The 20,021-nt window shown below is 42.3% G+C and overlaps 1 protein-coding gene across 1 annotated transcript in view; it reads left to right on the plus strand.

The window, feature by feature from the left end:
- Positions 1-19,794, plus strand: part of NYAP2 (neuronal tyrosine-phosphorylated phosphoinositide-3-kinase adaptor 2) — a 271,643-nt gene extending 251,849 nt beyond the window's left edge. Inside the window, exon 8 of the mRNA XM_007669866.3 lies at positions 19,045-19,794. Coding sequence (XP_007668056.2) covers positions 19,045-19,272 — 228 coding nt within the window. The 3' untranslated portion in view covers positions 19,273-19,794. The remainder of the gene's footprint in view (positions 1-19,044) is intronic.
- Positions 19,795-20,021: the final 227 nt, after the last annotated feature.

Here is a 20,021-nt window from a genome sequence, read left to right on the forward strand (position 1 = left end):
TAAGCACTGGGGTAGATACAAGGTAATCTGGTCATCCCCCGTGGGGCTCACATTTTTTAATCCCCATTTTACAGATAAGGTAACTGAGGCACAGAGAAGTTCAGTGACTTGTCCAAGGTCACATAGCAGACAAGTGGCAGAACCAGGATTAGAACCCACGACCTCTGACTCCCAAGCCCAGGCTCTTTCCACTAAGCCACATTCCTTCTTGTGGCGTAGTAATAATAATAATAATGTTGGTATTTGTTAAGCGCTTACTATGTGCAGAGCACTGTTCTAAGCGCTGGGGTATACAGGGTAATCAGGTTGTCCCACGTGAGGCTCACAATCTTCATCCCCATTTTACAGATGAGGTAACTGAGGCACAGAGAAGTTAAGTGACTTGCCCACAGCCACACAGCTGACAAGTGGCAGAGCTGGGATTTGAACCCATGACCTCTGGCTCCCAAGCCCATGCTCTTTCCACTGAGCCACGCTGCTTCTAAAGACCATGGGCCTGGGAGTCAGAGGGTGTGGGTTCTAATCTAGTCTCTGCCACAAGTCTGCTGTGTGACTCTGGGCAAGTGACTTAACTTCTCTGTGCCTCAGTTCCCTCCTCTGTAAAATGAGGATTAAGACTGTGAGCCCCACGAGGGGCAATCTGATTTCCCTGTATCTACCCCAGCACTTAGAACAGTGCTCGGCACATAATAAGCACTTAACAAATCCTATGATTATTATTATTACTAAACCACACTGCTTCATTGTATTATATGAAGGGGATAATGTCTATATTTTTGTTATCCAGATTTTGTTCCTTTCATAAAAGTGGGAATTTTATCATTGTGGGATATCACTGTGGAGAGGTAAATTTCAGTTAATTTTCCCCACATAATAGGAGTATGAAATTTCTTATGACACTTAACATACTAGATTCAGGTTTTAATAACATGTTCACCAACTACCAATAGTGGATGTGACTATAATCCTTCCATCGAGCAATCAGTGTTATTTATTGAGCACTTATTGTGTGCAGAGCCTTGTATTTAGCACTTAGCACTGTTCTAAGCCCTGGGGTAGATACAGGGTAATCCGGTTGTCCCACATGAGGCTCACAGTCTTAATCCCCATTTTACAGATGAGGTAAATGAGGCACAGAGAAGTTAAGTGGCTTGCCCACAGTCACACGGCTGACAAGTGGCAGAGCCGGAATTCGAACCCATGACCGCTGACTCCCAAGCCCGGGCTCTTTCCACTGAGCCACACTGCTTAACACATCAATGGTTAACACATCAGTGGTTGTCATTTTAATTTTAAATAAACGGATCGTTCACTCTTTTTCTTTTCGTTTTAGTATACAGAAATAACCTCTTGAAGTGGCCCCAACCATTTCTAACCAGAAACTGGTTCTGACTTTAAGAAAATGATGCCTACGCTCATAAGAACCAGTTGATTCTTTTCCCAAAGTAGCTGTTGGTTGCAACATACCAATTAATAAGTACATGAAGGTCTTCTAGAATGCCAAAATGGGGTGAAATCTTAATTCACTAAGGATGGATTACTTTACACTTGTTACAATGAGATGAAACCAAAGTACTGTTGATTTACCTGACTGCATATTTACCTTTGGCTCTCATATCATTATGACAAGGATTTTCAATTAAATTTTAATTGTGGTATTAGATAAGCATTTAGTATGTGTAAAGCACTATCCTAAGCATGGATAGATATAAGATCTTCAATCAGGTCAGATACAGTTCCTGGCCCATGTGCAGCTCACAGTGTAAGTAGGAAAAAGAAGAGGTATTGAATCTCTGAGGAACAGAGAAGGTAAGTGACCTCCCCAAGGTCACACAGTAGGCAAGTAGCAGAGTCTGGATCCTCTGATTGTAAAATAATGGTATTTATTAAACTCTTATTATTTGTCAAGCTCTGTTCTAAGTGCTGAGGTAGACACAAGATAATCAGGGTGGACGCTGTACCCGTCTCACTTACGGCTCAAAGTCCAAGTCAGAGGGAGGAAGATTCAATTTCCATTTTACAAATGAGGTAACTGAGGCACAGGGAAGTTAAGTGACTTATCCAAGGTCACGCAGCAGATAAGTGGCAGAGCCATGATTAGAAGTCAGGTACACTGACTCCCGGGCCTGGGTTCTTTTCACTAATCAACACTGCTTCTCTTCTCGGGGTGGTGGAGGGATTATTAAAAAGTATGGACTTCAGATACATTTGTTGAATTTCAGCAATTTCTGTCCAATAATTCTGGGCAAATTTTTGCAACTTGCCACGTAGGGCCAAAGGAATAGCCAGCCCCCAGGAAACTGGGGAGGGGCAGCAGGAAGGTCAAAGAGAGAGAAAGGAGAGAGAGACAGAGAGAGCGCATTCTGTGATGAGAACAACAGAGATCAGTTTGATTTCTTCAGGACAAGCATTTCATCCATACTCCCATCTCTTCACCCAAGCTCTCCTAGTCCTCTCTCTCTGCCATTCTCCCACTGGCCCTGCCACACCGCCCACCACTAGCATCATGACTACTCTTCCCGTCTTTCTCTTCCTCTCCCCAGTTGCCTTTAAACTTCTCCAAGCAACTATGAGATTGGTCCTGCCACTAAATCTAGATGCATAAACTCTTAATGTATTGAGATTTCGCTTAAGCTGAAAATTAAAAAAGAAAAATCTCCATAAATATGCGTTCTCATTGAAGGATATTTCCTATCACTTCTCTTCAAAATGGCCAATGTCACATCAATGCTTTGAGGTTCGGGGAAGATTTCTGGTTGATTTTTATTTTAAATACATGGATCATTCACTCTTTCTCTTTTTTTTAGTATACAGAAATACCCTCCTGAAGTGGCCCCCAACCATTCATAAAGTATGAGAGGGCTGCTAGAATGTGTTCTTCATATAAAAAAGAAATTCAGGTGTATCTTCTGATTCCAAATAATTCAATGTAGGCTGAAACCCAAACTGAACTGCTTAGAATTCCAAAGAATGTGATGTTAAAAGGTTCTATTTTGGTGCAAAGCAAATGATGAATCATTACTTTCTAACTTTTTATTATCTTATCAGATCTGCTTCTTTATCCTGCCTTCCCTTTGGCAAAAATAATCTACTTCAGTAGAGGTCGAAATGTGTACGTTATGCTCAGTATTACCCTTTTAGATTCTGGTAAGGGGGCGGGGTACTAATAATCATAAAAACCTGCCTGACATCGATCAAGATAGTTCTCACAGAAGGAGACCAAATAGTAGGTTACAGAAAGTCTTAGCACAGCTGTTTAATCGATCGATCGGTGGTATTCATTGAGCACTTACTGTGTGCAGAACACTGTGTACTAAGTGCTTGGGAGAATACAATATAACAGAATAGATAGACATGTATCCTGCCCGCAAGGAGCTTACAGTCTAGAGGAGTTTCTGTTTCTTATCCAAGATCAAGTTTGAAAGAAAGTACTTCTGGAATGTTTTTATTGTTGGTCAGATGTCTATATCAAAGTAACACAATTAAACCATTCTAATAACACAAGAGGCACTATCGTTCACAATTTAGGATGCGGTTTATTGAGGGATTGAGAAAAATGATGAATTTGAGAAAGTGGTCCATTTCACATGAGACTATAATGCAACTAGTTGGGGAATTTATAAAATGGCAGACAGCTTTTAATTGGTCACATTCTGATGAGGTGAGCTAGGGTGGAAAGAATCAGTCAGGTATAACGAAATATGAGCTGAATTCCCCGATAGGTGGTTAAATGGGATGAATGGGAGGGTAAAAGAGAGAAGAGTTAACAGTGGTGGAGATGGAATAGTGGCGGACTCTTGGAGAGGATGTGGTGGGGTAAAATGTCACGGCGTTTCCTCTCTCAACCAGAGAAGCAGCGCGGCTCAGTGGAAAGAGCCCGGTCTTGGGAGTCAGAGGTCATGGGTTCTAATCCCGGCTCCACCACTTGTGAGCTGAGTGACTTTGGGCAAGTCACTTAACTTCTCTGATCCTCAGTTACCTCCTCTGTAAAATGGGGATTGAGACTGTGAGCGCCACGTGGGACAGGGACTGTGTCCCACCCAACCTGCTTGTATCCACCCCAGCGCTTAGTACAGTGCCTGGCACATAGTTAAGCACTTAACAAATACCATAATCATTATTATTAACCACGTGTGGACACATCTCCTGGGAAATCCCTGATCACGTAACAACACAGTGGGCGTGGTGCAAAGGAAAGGGAAGTGTGTTACTCTCCTAAACCTGACCCTCCCTAGAAAAACTGGCCGCTCATTAGGCTTTTATCTACTCATACGATGTAATAATAATAATTATGGTATTTAAGTGTCAAGCACTGGGGTAGATACAAGGTAATCAGGTTGGACACAATCCCCCTCCCACAAGGGGCTCACAGACTTAATCCCCATTTGATAGATGGGGTAACTGAGGCCCAGAGAAGTTAAGCGACTCGCCCAATGTTATGTAGCGGACGAGCGGCAGAGCCGGGATTAGAACCTGCATCCTCCGACTCCCAAACTTATGCTCTTGCCACTAGGCCGTGCTGCTTCTCTGCTGCTGCAGCATTCCCATCTAGGCCTTGCTTCGGCATCAGGCAGTTGCAACTGCCCCAGGGGAATAGGAGGGGGGCTGGAGGCTTCCCCGACCCTAATTTGGAGAGAATCAAGTTCAACTAAGGCAGGAAAATACAACTCATTTCACTGGAAGATGCGGAGCAGATAAACTGGCAGGTTACGATACACAAATTTAATTTGAGAATAGGGATTTACTAAAGGTAAAAATATGTTAAATTAGAAAATTAGAATTTACCATTCAAATACACTTTATTCAAAGAACTAGAACTGCTCCTATTTTCACCTGTGCTTATTTTCTGGCAGGAAGAAATACTTTAAAAGGGCTCTAAACAGTGGTAGGGTTTTCACTCCTCTAACATCCACCTACTGCTGCACCTTGATCTCGTCTGTTGCACCACTGACCCCTAGCCCACATCCCCTCTCTGGACTGTGCTCCCTTCGGTAGCTTAGTGGCAAGAGCCCGGGCTTGGGAGTCAGAGGAAGTTCTGCCACTTGTCTGCTGTGTGACCTTGGGTAAGTCACTTCACTTCCTCTCGTAGCTCAGTGGAAAGAGCCCCCGACTAGACTGTGAGCCCATCAATGGGCAGGGACTGTCTCTATCTGTTGTGGAATTGTACATTCCAAGCGCTTAGTACAGTGCTCTGCACATAGTAAGTGCTCAATTAATACTATTGAATGAAGAGCCTGGGCTTGGGAGTCAGAGGTCATGAGTTCGAATACCGGATCTGCCAGTCAGCTGTGTGACTGTGGGCAAGTCACTTCACTTCTCTGTGTCTCAGTTACCTCATCCATAAAATTAACTGTGAGTCTCACCTGATTACCCTGTATCTACCCCAGTGCTTAGAACAGTGCTCTGCACATAGTAAGCGCTTAACAAATACCAACATCATTATTATTGTTCTCTGTGTCTCAGTTACCTCACTTGTGAAATGGGGGTTAAGACCGTTAGCCCCTTTTGGGGGCAATCTTTTATCTACCCCAGTGCTTAGAACAGTGCTTGGCACATACCTCAATTATTATTATTATTTTATATCTGTCAGAGTACTCTCCCCATCTTCAAAGCCCTATTAAAATCACACGTCTTCTAAGAGACCATCCCCGACTAACCTCTCATTTCTCCACACAATTTGCCTTCTCCTCTGTGTTGCCTCTGCAGTTAGGACTGAAACCGTTAAGCACTCTGATAAATGTCCCCATCCTCAGCCTGACAGCACTAATGTTTATCTCCCCCACCTCAGCCACTTGTCAGCTGTGTGACTGTGGGCAAGTCACTTAACTTCTCTGTGCCTCAGTTCCCTCATCTGTAAAATGGGGATTAAGGCTGTGAGTCTCAGGTGAGACAACCTGATGACCCTGTATCTCCCCCAGCACTTAGAACAGTGCTCTGCACATAGTAAGCGCTTAACAAATACCAACATTATCATATCCTGATACTCTGTCGCTTCCCCATTTGTAATTCATTGTAATATGTCTCCCCCCACCCAGTTGACTATAAGTTCTTTCTTTATTAAATGGTGCTTGCTAGGTGCTTACTCTCTGCGAAGCACTGCTTTAAGTACTGGGGTAGATGCAAGCTAATCAGTTCGGACACAGTCCCCGTCCCATATGAGGTGCTCATTCTCAGTAGGATTTCCTTGAGGGCAGATGCTTAGTATGGTGCTCTGTATAAAGTAAGTGCTCAGTAAATACGATTGTTTGAGACACCTACACATTCATTCAGTAGTATGTATTGAGCGCTTACTATGTGCAGAACACTGTACTAAGCGCTTGGAATGTACAAATCGGCACCAGATAGAGACAGTCCCTGCCCACTGATGGGCTTACAGTCTAATCATTTGTTAAGCACTTACTATGTGCAGTGCACGGTTCTAAGCGCTGGGGTAGATACAGGGTCATCAGGTTGCCCCACGTGAGGCTCACAGTTAATCCCCATTTTGCAGATGAGGTAACTGAGGCCCAGAGAAGTGAAGTGACTTGCCCACAGTCACACAGCTAAGTGGCAGAGGCAGGATTCGAACCCGTGACCTCTCACAGCCAAGCCCGGGCTCTTTCCACGGACCCATGCTGCTTCTTAAGTAACTTGCCTAAGGTGACCCAATAGATTGGTGGGGTTGGATTATTATGACTATTATTAATGAAAATGTTAATGTTATTTGGTGTACTATGCATCAAGCACTGTGTTAAGCAGTGGGAAGAATGAAATTCAAACGTATCAGACACAATCCCTGTCTCACACGGGACTCACTGTCTAAGGGGGAGAAACAGCAGGTATTTATTCCCCAGTTTGCAGATGAGGAAGATGAGGCACAGAGCAGCTAAGTGACAGAGAAACAGCGTGGTTCAATGGAAAGAGCCCGGCCTGGGAGTCAGGGGTCATGGGTTCTAATCCTGGCTCCGCCACTCGTCAGCTGTGTGACTTTGGGCCAGTCACTTAACTTCTCTGGGCCTCAGTGATCTCATCTGTAAAATGGGGATGGAGACTGTGAGCCCCATGAGGGACAACCTGATCACCTGGTAGCCCCCCAGCGCTTAGAACAGTGCTTTGCACATAATAAGCGCTTAACAAATACCAACATTATTATTATTATTATTATTACTTCCTGAAGGCCACACAGCAGGCAAATGGCAGAGCTGGGATTAGAACTCGGGGCCTTTCACTCTCAGGCCTGTGCTCTTTCCCTTAAGGCGTATTGCTTCTCTTGGAAGGAAAGTCAGCTCATTCTTCCTCGGGGGAAGAATGGCTCACCTTACTACATGCCAAAGTGTAGCATTTTGTCTGCAAAGGCAGAACCAGAGGGTGCAATGACATAGTAAGCTACTTGTGGGCAGGAAATGTGTCTACCGTCTCCGTCGCACTGTATTCTCCCGACTGCTTGGTAAACACAGTAAACACTTAATAATCAATCAATCAGTGTCATTTATTGATGGTTTACTACATGCAAGCCACTGTACTGAGCACTTGGGAGAATACAACATATGACATTGAACAATTGATTGATTCCAAGGACTGTGAGACTGCGTGCCTTAGTTGATAGAGCCCGGGCCTGGGAGTCAGAAGGACCTGTCTTCTAGGGGAAGCAGCGTGGCTCAGTGGAAAGAGCCCGGGCTTGGGAGTCGGAGGTCATGGGTTTGACTCCCGGCTCTGCCTCTTGTCAGCTGTGTGACTGTGGGCGAGTCACTTCACTTCTCTGGGCCTCAGTTACCTCATCTGTAAAATGGGGATTAACTGTGAGCCTCACGTGGGACAACCTGATGACCCTGTATCTACCCAGCGCTTAGAACAGTGCTCTGCACATAGTAAGCGCTTAACAAATACCAACATTATTAATCCCAACTCTGCCATCTGTCTGTTGTGTGACCTCGGGCAAGTCACTTATCTTCTCTAAACCTCAGTTACCTCAACTGTAAAAGGGTGATGTGGGACGGGGATATTTTCAACCTGATTGACTTGTATCTCTCTCAGTGCCTAGAACAATGCTTGGCACATAGCGCTTAGTAAGTACCATAATTATTAATTAGGCGATTGGCTCCAGTCCTCTGGCATATAGGCTTTTTCCATTACCAGAAGAGCTGCGACTTCTGACTCCAATTGTGCAGAACTCCTCCGGATTAACCTTTCAAGGGGAAGACACACAAGAACATAGGAGGGGAGCCCGTGAGGGAAGCCAGTGGAGTTCTGCACTCACACATTATCGGGTGCGGGATGGAGAATCTACCTAAAGGTTTTAGAATTTTGACTCCTTATGTTCAAAAATATATGACGAGGGAAACTCCAAAACTCTTGGCTCGAAAATCTATAAGATCTCCCGCAAGTAACCCTCCAGGAAACTTCATATATTAATGGATTTTAGTAATCACCGATGATCTCAGCGGCCCTTGCAATAAGTTACAGTTAATGATGTAGGATTGACTGCGGTGCTTAATTTGTAATGAGCAAGGTGTCAAAGCTCAAACTATCAGTAATCATGACAATGATGCAGCTCCACATTGAGTCGCTACAATTATAAAATAATATCGCTGCCAGAATTATGATGCAGGGGTGAGTCTTTGTAAGCCCCAGTCCAAATTCAGTCTTGATAAATAAAAACACATGAGAAGTACAGATCGACCAATTGTATTTATGGGGTGCTGTGTGCAGAGTGCTGTACTGTGTGTTTGGGAGAATACAGTATAACAGAGGTGATGGACATATTTCCGCCCACCCCAAGCTCACTCTAGAGGATAATTCTTCCCTCCATTCCACCAACCTTTCAGGTTATCCAGTGATATCAGCGTGGTTCAGTGGAAGGAGCCCGGGTTTTAATCCCGCCTCCGCCACTTGTCAGCTGTGTGACTTTAGGCAAGTCACTTCACTTCTCTGGGCCTCAGTTCCCTCATCTGGAAAATGGGGATTAAGACTGTGAGCCCCACATGGGACAACCTGATTCCCTTGTGTCTACCCCAGCACTTAGAACATTGCTCGCCATGTAGTAAGCGCTTAACAAATACCAGCATTATTATATCGTTAGAAAGTAACACTAAAAGCCTCTTCTTAGCCAAGTTTTTTATTAAAAAAAATTCCTAAGGCGTAGATCCCCACAACCCACTGTGTAATTAAATATCTTTGGATCTACTTAGAGTAAATTTAAAAAAAATTATATTACAAAGTAATTTTCATATAACAAAAGGTTTAATATCCTTCTTTGCTGTAATTTAATTCAATTGATTTTTTAAAGCAAATGATGTCTCATCCAGCATGATTGGCAATTCATTGTGATTTGACTCCTCTCTTTTCTATCTCTACACTCAGTGCCTTTTTACACAATCCTCTTAACCAGTCTACCCCACCATTCATTCATTCATTCATTTATTCAATAGTATTTATTGAGCGCTTACTATGTGCAGAGCACTGTACTAAGCTCTTGGAACGTACAAATCGGTAACAGATAGAGACAATCCCTGCCCATTGATGGGCTTACAGTCTAATCGGGGGACACAGACAGACAAACACTATTACTGCCCGCCTCCCCGGATCCTCAGACGGAGGATAGGCACCTCGAAATAGAAAAATGATACTTCTTCAGATTTAGAAGGGAAGACAATCATCCATTTCTCATGGTCAAGAATAGTGCAAAAAATGCTTGAGAAAGAACAATAGAAGCCAAAGTCACATTCCCTACCCAGAAGGAGTTTACATTCCAATAGGGAAGACTGACATAGAAAATATGTACAAAGAAGGAAAACAATAGGGAGAGCAACAGTCAGAAAGGGAATGGAACCAAGATGCCAAGATGAAATACAAGAATATATTAGTATGTATGTGTTATTGAATGTGAGTGGGTTAATGCCTAGAGGGATAGCAAGTAAATTTAAGGAAATATATATGTTGTGTATGTTTGTATGTGCATGCCTATATAAGTCTCTGTGCTTAGGTGTGTAGGTGAACATGTGTGGGGGTTTTTAATTGTCGGAGATGATTAGAGAATGGAATAAGAAAACTTTTCTCTGAACGTATCATGCCAGTAAGAGTCACTTCTAGTATTAGCTAATAATAATTATGGTCCTTGTTGAACACTTATTATGTGCCAAGCTCTGGGGAGAATAATAATGTTGGTATTTGTTAAGCGCTTACTCTGTGCAGAGCACTGTTCTAAGCCCTGGGGTAGATACAGGGGAATCAGGTTGTCCCACGTGAGGCTCACAGTCTTAATCCCCGTTTTACAGATGAGGTAAATGAGGCACAGAGACGTTAAGTGACTTGCCCAGAGTCACACAGCTGAGAAGTGGCAGAGCCAGGATTCGAACCCATGACCTCTGACTCCCAAGCCCCGGGCTTTTTCCACTGGGCCACGCTCAGGTTGGACCCAGAACCTATCCCCCGTGGGGCTCACACTCTTATCCCCATAAAGTAGCTGAGGCACAGAGAAGTTGAGTGACTTGCCCAAGGTCATACAGAAGACATGTGGCGGAGCCAGGATTAGAGCCCAGGTACTTCTGACTCCCAGGCCTATGCTCTACCCACTAAGTCACACTGCTTCTTCTAAGCCCACTGTGGGCAGGGAATATGATTACCAATTGTATTGCACTCCCATTTATTAATTAAATAGTGTTTATGAGTGCTCATTATGTGCAGAGCACTGTACTAAGCGCTTGGAATGTACAATTCGGCAACAGAGACAATCCCTGCCCATTGACGGGCTTACAATCTAATCAGGGGCTTAGAGTCTACTTAGTCTAGCACTCTGCATTCAGTAAGTGCTCACTAAATACCATCGATTGATTAGGTTGATCATGAAGCCCAGTTTTTAAGTCCCTCTTTACAGGACACCCTATTCCCTCACACAAAATAACCAAATTTGCTGTTTTGAATTCATGACGTAGAAAGTTCACTGTTTATTTCTGTGTTTTTTGCATTCATCAGAGTTGAGCTTAAATTCAAAAGCTAGAATTTGGTGATTTATAAAAGGAATACCCTGAAGTAATAGAGTTGTCCACCTGTTGGAGGATTCCACCAACAACCGGGGGTCGCCATCACGGCGTGGTCTTTGAGAGACAATCACCTGAAAACCGTTGTTTGAAAATACACCTGTGCCCCGAAGGTTTTCAGTGCTAAAAATTCAGTTATATAATATCTTTATTTTCTTTGTAAGATCTAAGTGCCTTCAGAAAATCAGAACTTTTAAGTCTAGTCTTGATTATTTCTTTTCTGGGGAAGAGGAATTAGTGTTTAGCAGTTCTTTCCCCACCATTTCTTTTCCTGAAGAACATTACTAGATAGAAATGTGGGCAAAATGTCTTCTCTAGCCTTTGAGATTCTCAGCCCAGTATGCACACTCTTTACTTTGGTGAAAGAACCACATCTTTAAGCACTTTTTTTCTGCTTCCCTCTGAGCTAGTCATCAGTTTGCCTGAGCTGCGATCATATCAGAAAGTGATGTCAGTGATCTAATACAAGCCTCCAAATTACCTTTCAATTTAGCAATGAGTTTGATTTTCCTGTCTGTAAGCTTTTTAGTCTTCTCTTCTTCATTATGCTCTTCATTCACCTTTCAAAATCGTAAGAATGAAGACTGTTGACAAGACAGTAGCTCTCCGAGGGGTTGTTCCGGAGTCATTAACAAAGAATCTGCAGAAAGACTAACATTTCCCTCCATGTTTATGAAAAAAAGAGTCTCTGTTACTATTTTTATCCCAGAGCCACAAGACATTTCTCTACAAAAGAAGGACGGAGACTGAGCAATAAGGTTTATTAGAAGCATAACAAAAGTCACTGAGGTTTACCTGTCCGGCTATTTCACCTGTGCCTTTTTAACTGAATGGAAGTTCAGTAATTTATTGGAATGTAAAAAGTGGAGAGAAAATCCTTTCAGCATCAGTTTGTTTTAATGACCACAATTCTAACATGAGAGCTAAAGCCAAGGCTTTAGTCAAAATGTAATAACATTATCAAAAACAAAATAATTCAGCCAGATCCTCATTCCTGGAAGAGAGTGGAACAACATCTAATCCTTCTGAGAAGCAGAATTGTCTTTCCATTGACACACCACTCTCTGTAGACATTAACATTTTTACTGACTATTTTAATATAATTCTAGTTTACTCCCATTCTTTCAAAAGGAGAAACATGTACTTACCATTAAGATGTGGTTCCTTGTGACTTCAACCTCTTATAGCAGAATTCAGAAGTCTGAAAAGAGAGTCCCCTTTGCTAATTTTCCCAGTTTTAGGTTTTATGACTCCTAAAAAGTTCCCATGGAATTCTGTCTTCTCATCTACAACTCCTTAGCTCTGTGGGCCATTGGCCCTAAAGTGATTTGTTTATATTGTTCAGCTTGTCTCCTTTAAAAGAGGAGATCTATAAAAATGATTCAATACCAGCCTGCTCTGCTCAGCAGTTGGAAGATTATGCCAGATCCACTTTCTTGTGGCTGCTTCCCTTCATTAATAATTCAGAGCATCCCAGTATTCAAAACAGACATCCATCCTAAATATGGAGGGCGGGTTTTTCCTTTACTAGTTTTTCTGGCTTGTCGAGTGAGTACTATAGTTTCATGTGGTTTCCCTTTTTCAGTCAATCAATCAATCAATCGTATTTCTTGAGTACTTACTGGATGCAGAGCACTGTATTAAGTTCTTGGGAGAATGCAACAGAGTTGAATTCATTCTCTGCCCACATTTTTTTTTAACTTGGTCATTAGGGTTGTTTGTCATGAAGATTATTTTTAAAACAAAAAGTGATTCCTGCCTTTTTGGTTAAATCCCCAAATATATGACATGTAATATATTATTATTAATAATAATCATCATTCATATGCTATTAATACTATAAGTATATTACACTTGATTTGCAAGATGGGTTTTTTTCCAGCATAGAGGAGAGAAGAGCCTCTTCTACTCAGATTTCCCCACCTAGCCTTCAACCTGTCTCCATTTCCCCTCTTTCTCCCTCTCCCAAGTTAATGCCTGGAGAGTAGTTGTCTCTCACTGGTTGTGTCCAAGTGAGCATCTTCAAATTTGCTCTCCCTTTTCACTGTGGTGTCACCAAGAAACAAAACCCTCCTTTCCTTTATCAAAAATGATAAAATTTGTCCCTGAAGAACCCCTTGACCTCAGCCTTAGCTGCGCTCCTAATGACAGAGAAAAATTCCCACCAAATGCTCATTGGATGAAAATGTAGACATCTGGAGGAAGTACCATGATAAAAAAAACTGTAATTGCACTCTCCCAGGCTAAACAGCATCCTGCCCTTTTCCCAACTGTGCATACCCTCGGGTGCACCGTAATTGACATGTCTGTGCAGAATCTCCAGGCCCAAAACCTCACTATAGGACCCAAATCGAAGTGAGCATAGCCATGTGCTGACCATTCAATCTGAGGTCACCTGCCTATCAGGTGGCAGAGAGGATTCGGCTAAGTAGTGAGACTTCAGGGAAGAGAGGGTTGAAGGATTCAGATTCAGCCTTTTCTGCTTGAATGAGTGTCTATGGAGGTGTAGGATGATCGGGATGATGCAAGGAACCATACTTTATTAATGGAAGCACCTTTGTTCATATGAAATTATGCTGAAAATTTTATGGTGAGGCAAACAAGATTTTAATCGGCCTCATTAAAACAACACAGGCTCCAGAGTGCTGAGGGTAAAGAGACCTAAGAATTACAATTATTTTCTTCTGCAGCCAGTGGCCTTTCCAATAATTCAGCTTCCTTATTCTGCTCCTAAGAATTACCATTATTTTCTTCTGCAACCAGTGGCCTCTCCAGTAATTCAGCTTCCTTATTCTGCTCCTAGGAATTACCATTATTTTCTTCTACAACCAGTGGCCTCTCCAATAATTCAGCTTCCTTATTCTGCTCCATAAATGTCATAAGGAAGCTGATTTTATGGAATGAGAGCAAGGTAATGGATAGGGCTGAGTCCTTACTTCATCTATCCGCTTCTCCTCCTCATCATTGTCCCCTTCCATGCTCACCACCTTCACTCTCCAGCCTGGCTTTGAGGTCCCCAAAATTTGGGACCTGCAAACTGGCGAAGAAGCTGGGATGGGAATAGGGGGCAACAGCAGCAGTAAGCTACCTGTTGGAACCTAGCAGAGTTGAAGTTATTAAAAACATAATCAGTTAGAATAATAAATATAAAATGGAAACGGGAGATAGAGTGAATAGAGAAGCAGTGTGGCCTATTGAAAGAGAGAGAGCCCGGGAATCAGAGGACCTGGGTTGAAATCCTGGTTCTGCCCCTTGTTTGCCGTGTGACTTTGGGCAAGTCACTTATCTTCTCTGTACCTCAGTTTCCTCGTTTGTAAAATGGGGGTTCAAACCCTGTTCTCCCCTTACTTAGAATGTGAATCCCATATGGGACAGGGAATGTGTATGACTGGATTATCTTGTTGGTACCTATGCCAGGTTTTAGAACAGGACTTGTCACATATTAACACAATGATTATTATTAGTAGTAATTTGTTATTGTTATTAGCATGCTAATAACCATTATCATTATGATGATTATTATTGTTCAAGTGTGGCGAGATAGGGCCCAGGAAGAAATAGGAATAGGGAAGGGAAAGGGGAGGTGTGCCTTTTTCGACTAGGAGCCCGTTGTTGGGTAGAGATTGTCTCGCTCTGTTGCCGAATTGTAGTTTGAAAGCGCTTAGTACAGTGCTCTGCACATAGTAAATGCTCAATAAATACCGATTGAATGAATGAATGAATGAATGGGGACCTGTATCCGATCGCCCTCCACTCAGTTGAAATTGTTGACTAATGACTCGCTAATCAGCCACAGCCTCTAATTGGACCCCGCAGACAGGATCCAGTTTAGAACATCTGCCGCTTTAAGGCCACACATTTTCATTTGCTATAAAGTATCTCCACAGTCCTCACCAAATTACAGCTTGACTCCAGCGGTGAGGGGAGGTGTACTCCTACTGGCTTCATGTTCCTCTGCAAGATTCACAGGTCTGTGTCCCATCTCCTGGGCCACGGGGTGAAGTCATCCCCGCTAGCCTCATCCAACCTCTAGAGTTCCAGAGCGCCCCATCGAGGCTCCTCGTTATTCTCCTCCACAACCTGCGGCCCAAGCAGCCCCCGGCCCGCTGGAGGATAGAGAGGATGCTGTAAGTGCACAGCCAACACCGAGCCTCTATAGGAGGGGTAGAACCCAGGCTCACTGGACAGCCCAACTTCCCTCCTCCTCCCCAGCTAATAGTTATAATAATATAATAATAATAATTACTGATTGTGGTGTTTAAGTTCTTACTATGTGCCCAACACTATTCTAATCACTAGGCTGGATACAAGATAATCAGGTGGGTCCCAATCCATGTCTCTCAGGGGGCTCACAATCTGGATCCCCATTTTACAGATGTAACTGAGGCACCGAGAAATTAAGTGACTTGCCCAAGATCACACAGCAGACATGTGGCAGAGCCAGGATTCAAACCCACTACCTCTGACTCCCAGGCCCTTTCCACTGGGCAAATAATTACCGTACTGGTTAAGCGTTTAGTAGGGGCCAAGTATCCTTCTAAGCGCTGGGGTAGATGTAAATCAGTCGAGTTGGACACAGTCCCCATCCCACAGAGGGCTCACACTCTTAATCCCCATTTTACAGATGCAGGAACTGGGGCCCAGATAAGTTAAGCGACTTGACCAAGGTCATACAGCAGACACATGGCAGAGCAGGAATTAGAATTCATGTCCTTCTGAGTCCCAGGTCCATGCTTTCTCCATTAAGGCACCCTGCTTCTCAAGCCCAGCTCTGCCCCTTGTCTCTAGGCTGGCGATTACATAGTTCAAACCGCTACAGTGGGTAAGATAGCAAAATACCATAGCAACCTATCTAGTTTTCATGAAGGACTTCTCCAGGTAATAATAATAACTGTGGTATTTGTTGGAAACAATTGTAGTTCAAAATGATGTAATAATAATAATAATGTTGATATCTGTTAAACCCTTACCATGTGCAGAGCACTGTTCTAAGCGCTGGGGGAGATACAGGGTAATCAGGTTGTCCCACGTGAGGCTCACAGTCTTCATCCCCATTTGACAGATGAGGGAACTGAGACCCAGAGAAAGGAAGTGACTTGCCCACAGTCACCCAGCTGACAAGTGGCAGAGCCGGGATTCGAACCCATGACCTCTGACTCCCAAGTCCGGGCTCTTTCCGCTGAGTCACACTGCTTCTCAAGAAGCATATACTTACGAATGGAAGCCTGGGTCTCCATTCTTCAGAGTGAGCAGAACTTTAATTGGAAATTGCTCCTGGGTTAGCTTCTCTGCTCCAGCCCAGTGAAATATGCTGCTTTGCCCAATACCAATCAAGGAAACTGGGATTGCTCTTGTTCTCCATTCTCTTGACCTCCCGTCCCCTCAAAGAATGAAGAGAATTGGGCTCAGAGTTATTTCTCTTGGTAATTATTCTATATCACTTCCTGGTACTACAAAGTGACACACAAACTTTTTCAAACCACCCTAATCCCCCCGATTAGACCGTAAGCCCGTCAAAGGGCAGGGACTGTCTCTATCTGTTGCCGATTTGTACATTCCAAGTGCTTAGTACAGTGCTCTGCAAGAAGTAAGCGCTCAATAAATACTATCGAATGAATGAATGAATTTAGTGTCTGTTGCGATTCATTTGTAGGAGACAGAGGATTCTGGCATGTGGAATCCACCTAAAGTATTTGGAACCAGTGGTAATAAAACTCTCAGCTGTTAGAGACTCTGTTACATTGTGTTCTCCCAAGCACTTCATACTGAACTCTGCACCCAGTAAGCACTCAATAAATACTGATGATGATGATGATGATGATATCAGGATTTTATCACAGGTTTTCCTGTTAGGAATGATATGCACATAACAGTCACACCAGATCTATTGCTAATAAAAGGAGCTCCTCATTTTCCATTTCTTTGCATTTAGGATGTCCATAATCTTATTCTTCCCTTGCATCTTTCTGAACGATGAAGGAGTGGCTGACCTACAGAAAGGTCTTCTCAATTTTATTTTCATCTTTGGTTAGCTAAAAATGGCCTGCTTCTTTTTGGTGGTTAAGACCTTCATTCCTCCCCTCTAAGGTGGATTTCTCAAACATATGAAGTGACAGCTAATATCCGAGGTTGGAAGCAAATGTCAGTTCATTAGAGCAGAGCAATTCTATGCATTCAAGTCAAAAAAGCATATAAGATGGATATGCTCACATTCGATTTGTGATGCACCTCAAGGTGCATGCGGATGAACAAAACACAAGTGGCCATTCATTCATTTGTATTTATTGAGTGCTTACTGTGTGTAGAGCACTGGACTAAGGACTTGGAAATTACTATTCAGAAATCAAGAGAGACAATCCCTGCCCACAGCAAGCTTACAGTCTAGAAGTCATCAACTAATGGTGGATATCTTGAATCAGCATGGCCTAGTGGCAAGAGCATGAGCTTGGGAGCCAGAGGTTGCATGTTCTAATCCTGGTTCTGCCAGTTATGTACTGTGTGACCTTGGGTAAGTCACTTAACTTCTCTGGGCCTCAGTTACCTTGTCTGTAAAATGAGGCTTAAGACTGTGAGCCCCATGTGGGACAGGGACTGTGACCAATCTGATTACCTTGTACCTACCCCAGCGCTTAGAACAGTGCTTGGCATACAGTAAGTACTTACATGCCATAATCATTGTTATTATTATCAGCAGCAGCAGCATTATCATCATCATCCATAAACTGAATATCTATTATGAATCAGTAAAGCATAGACTCAGAGAAGAAATCAAAGATGTGTTCTCTGCCCTTGGGGAATTTATAAACCAACGGGGCGGATGAAAACTAAATATGTATTGTTTAAAAGAATTTGAGAGTAGATAGAGATATAATTGGTCAAATTCTGTTTAGTTTTTTGTGACTCCATTGTTTGATCCCATTTTTGAGTGAACCTCATTCAAAAAAGTACTTGGTTTGCTTTAACATTGAGTAAGAAAGCAGTCGATCACTCGGTAGTATTTAGAGGATCTACTATGTCCAGAGCACAGAAACCTATTTGCGTATGATAGTATTCTCAATTTAGAGCTTTGATAATGAAATCATTGATGTCCTGAACATAAACGTGCTATGATAAAACTTATTATAGAAAATGTATATTCTGTCAAACCTGCTAAAATAAAACTTCTGTTAAAAAGAGAAATTGAGAATAGCAAAATCTTTTTGCAGACTTAATGTCAAATAAATAAATATAGCTCAGTGTCATTTTAAGATGTGGTATGCCTCTTAATATTCATAGGCTGTGGAGGTTTCACTGGAGCATCTCTTGGCTAGTATCATCCAGTTCTGATGTCTTTGACTGGCAGGTTGAATTCAAAAATAGTCATATATTCTAATTCATTACATTGAACAGAAGACTCATTTTGAATTCTTTAGTTTCAGCTCATATAGTACGTCAGTGTTCCGCAAAACTCCTTCCATTCACCTGTCTCTATGAGATTATAGGAGTGATTAGCTACAGAATCAGAAAGCTGTGATATCATCATTGCAGGAGATGTCTTTAAAAAAAAAAAAGATGCATCAACATTAATCCTGAAAAGGTTAGGATTCTCGAGCCAACTCTCTTCCCAGGAACTCCCAAATGTATCCCATTCTGCTCCAAATCCAGAGAACTGGCAATTCCATCCTGGAACTAAATTTACAAGGCAGAAAGCGTGGTCAAAGTTTTCACAACTCCTCACTCCTGTTTATTTTTCTCTGACATGATGACCACTGTCAGATAGCGTGGGGAGGCCCTGGCATCAGGAGTGGGTCTTAGAAGAGCACTAGAGAAGAGACTCTTAGGGCTGTCCGGGGGCAGTGAAGCATTGGGTTGTGGATTGGTGATTCATCTCCACCATCTTGGTCCCATGCAGAGGATTCCAAGCTTTACTTTGAGAGCGATGTTAGGTTGCAAACAACAACATGTTGGGAAAAAAAATACCATCAGAAGGGGAAATTCTACTTTCCCGTCAAACACTTCTTTATATTATGCTCACTTTTTCTTTTACTAGGTGACGTGCATGCAGTGGTTGCATGGAGACCATACAATGCTTGAGATGATTGAGAAAAAGCGTTGCTTATGCAAAGAAATCAAGGCTAGACAGAAAACAGAGAAGGGACTTTGCAAACAAGACAGCATGCCGATTCTACCGAGTTGGAAGAAGAGTGCGGGAACAAAGAAGTGCAGCCCTCCACCCTACTCCAAACAACAGACTGTATTCTGGGATACTGCAATATGACAAGGTTCAATACGAGGCAGCCTCCATAAGGATATACCATTCCACAGATGTAGGAGAGAAACACATAGGCCTGTTTAACAGGAAATTGGCCGTGACCCCTAGCTTTTCTATTGGTCAAAGTATGTCCCGCTAACCTTGGAAAAAATATATGTATAGCTGTGCCTCCCGATAGCAAATTCAAGACAAATATGACTTCCCCACTGAATTAAGGCACACGTATTTATTAAGGATTTTTTTGAATCCAAAAGATGCTCAAATGTAAATATTTTGCCAGTCTATAGAAAACACCTAAAATAAATATGCTGTTAATATACATATTTAAAAAAAATCAAAAATTTTATTATATGATGCAATTCCTGTAATTGGTTTTATTATCTATTTTCTATGTGACCCTTAATGCTTCATTTTGGCTCTTTTTAATGTTTTATTGCATACATGTGGCCTCTGTAAAAAAGCATGTGACTGTAAATCAATCATTTAACAGTTCGGTATATAAATAAATCTGGTGCTAGGGCTGTGGAAGTTGAATTCATTGTATTCATTATGAACATTTGCTGTATTTTTTATTGTGCTGGACAGGAAATTAATATAGATGAAATGTTTAATCTGGATATCCATATTAATTTAAAACAAATGTCCACATTAAATGAAACAAATATTTTTGTTGCACTAGTTTTTGTTTTTTAAGGAGTGTATCTTAGACCCCTCTTGTTTTTATCAGTCAACTCCCCAGAGACAATAATTATGTT

Source organism: Ornithorhynchus anatinus, chromosome 7, assembly GCF_004115215.2.
Source record: "Ornithorhynchus anatinus isolate Pmale09 chromosome 7, mOrnAna1.pri.v4, whole genome shotgun sequence".
NCBI classification, from domain to species: domain Eukaryota; kingdom Metazoa; phylum Chordata; class Mammalia; order Monotremata; family Ornithorhynchidae; genus Ornithorhynchus; species Ornithorhynchus anatinus.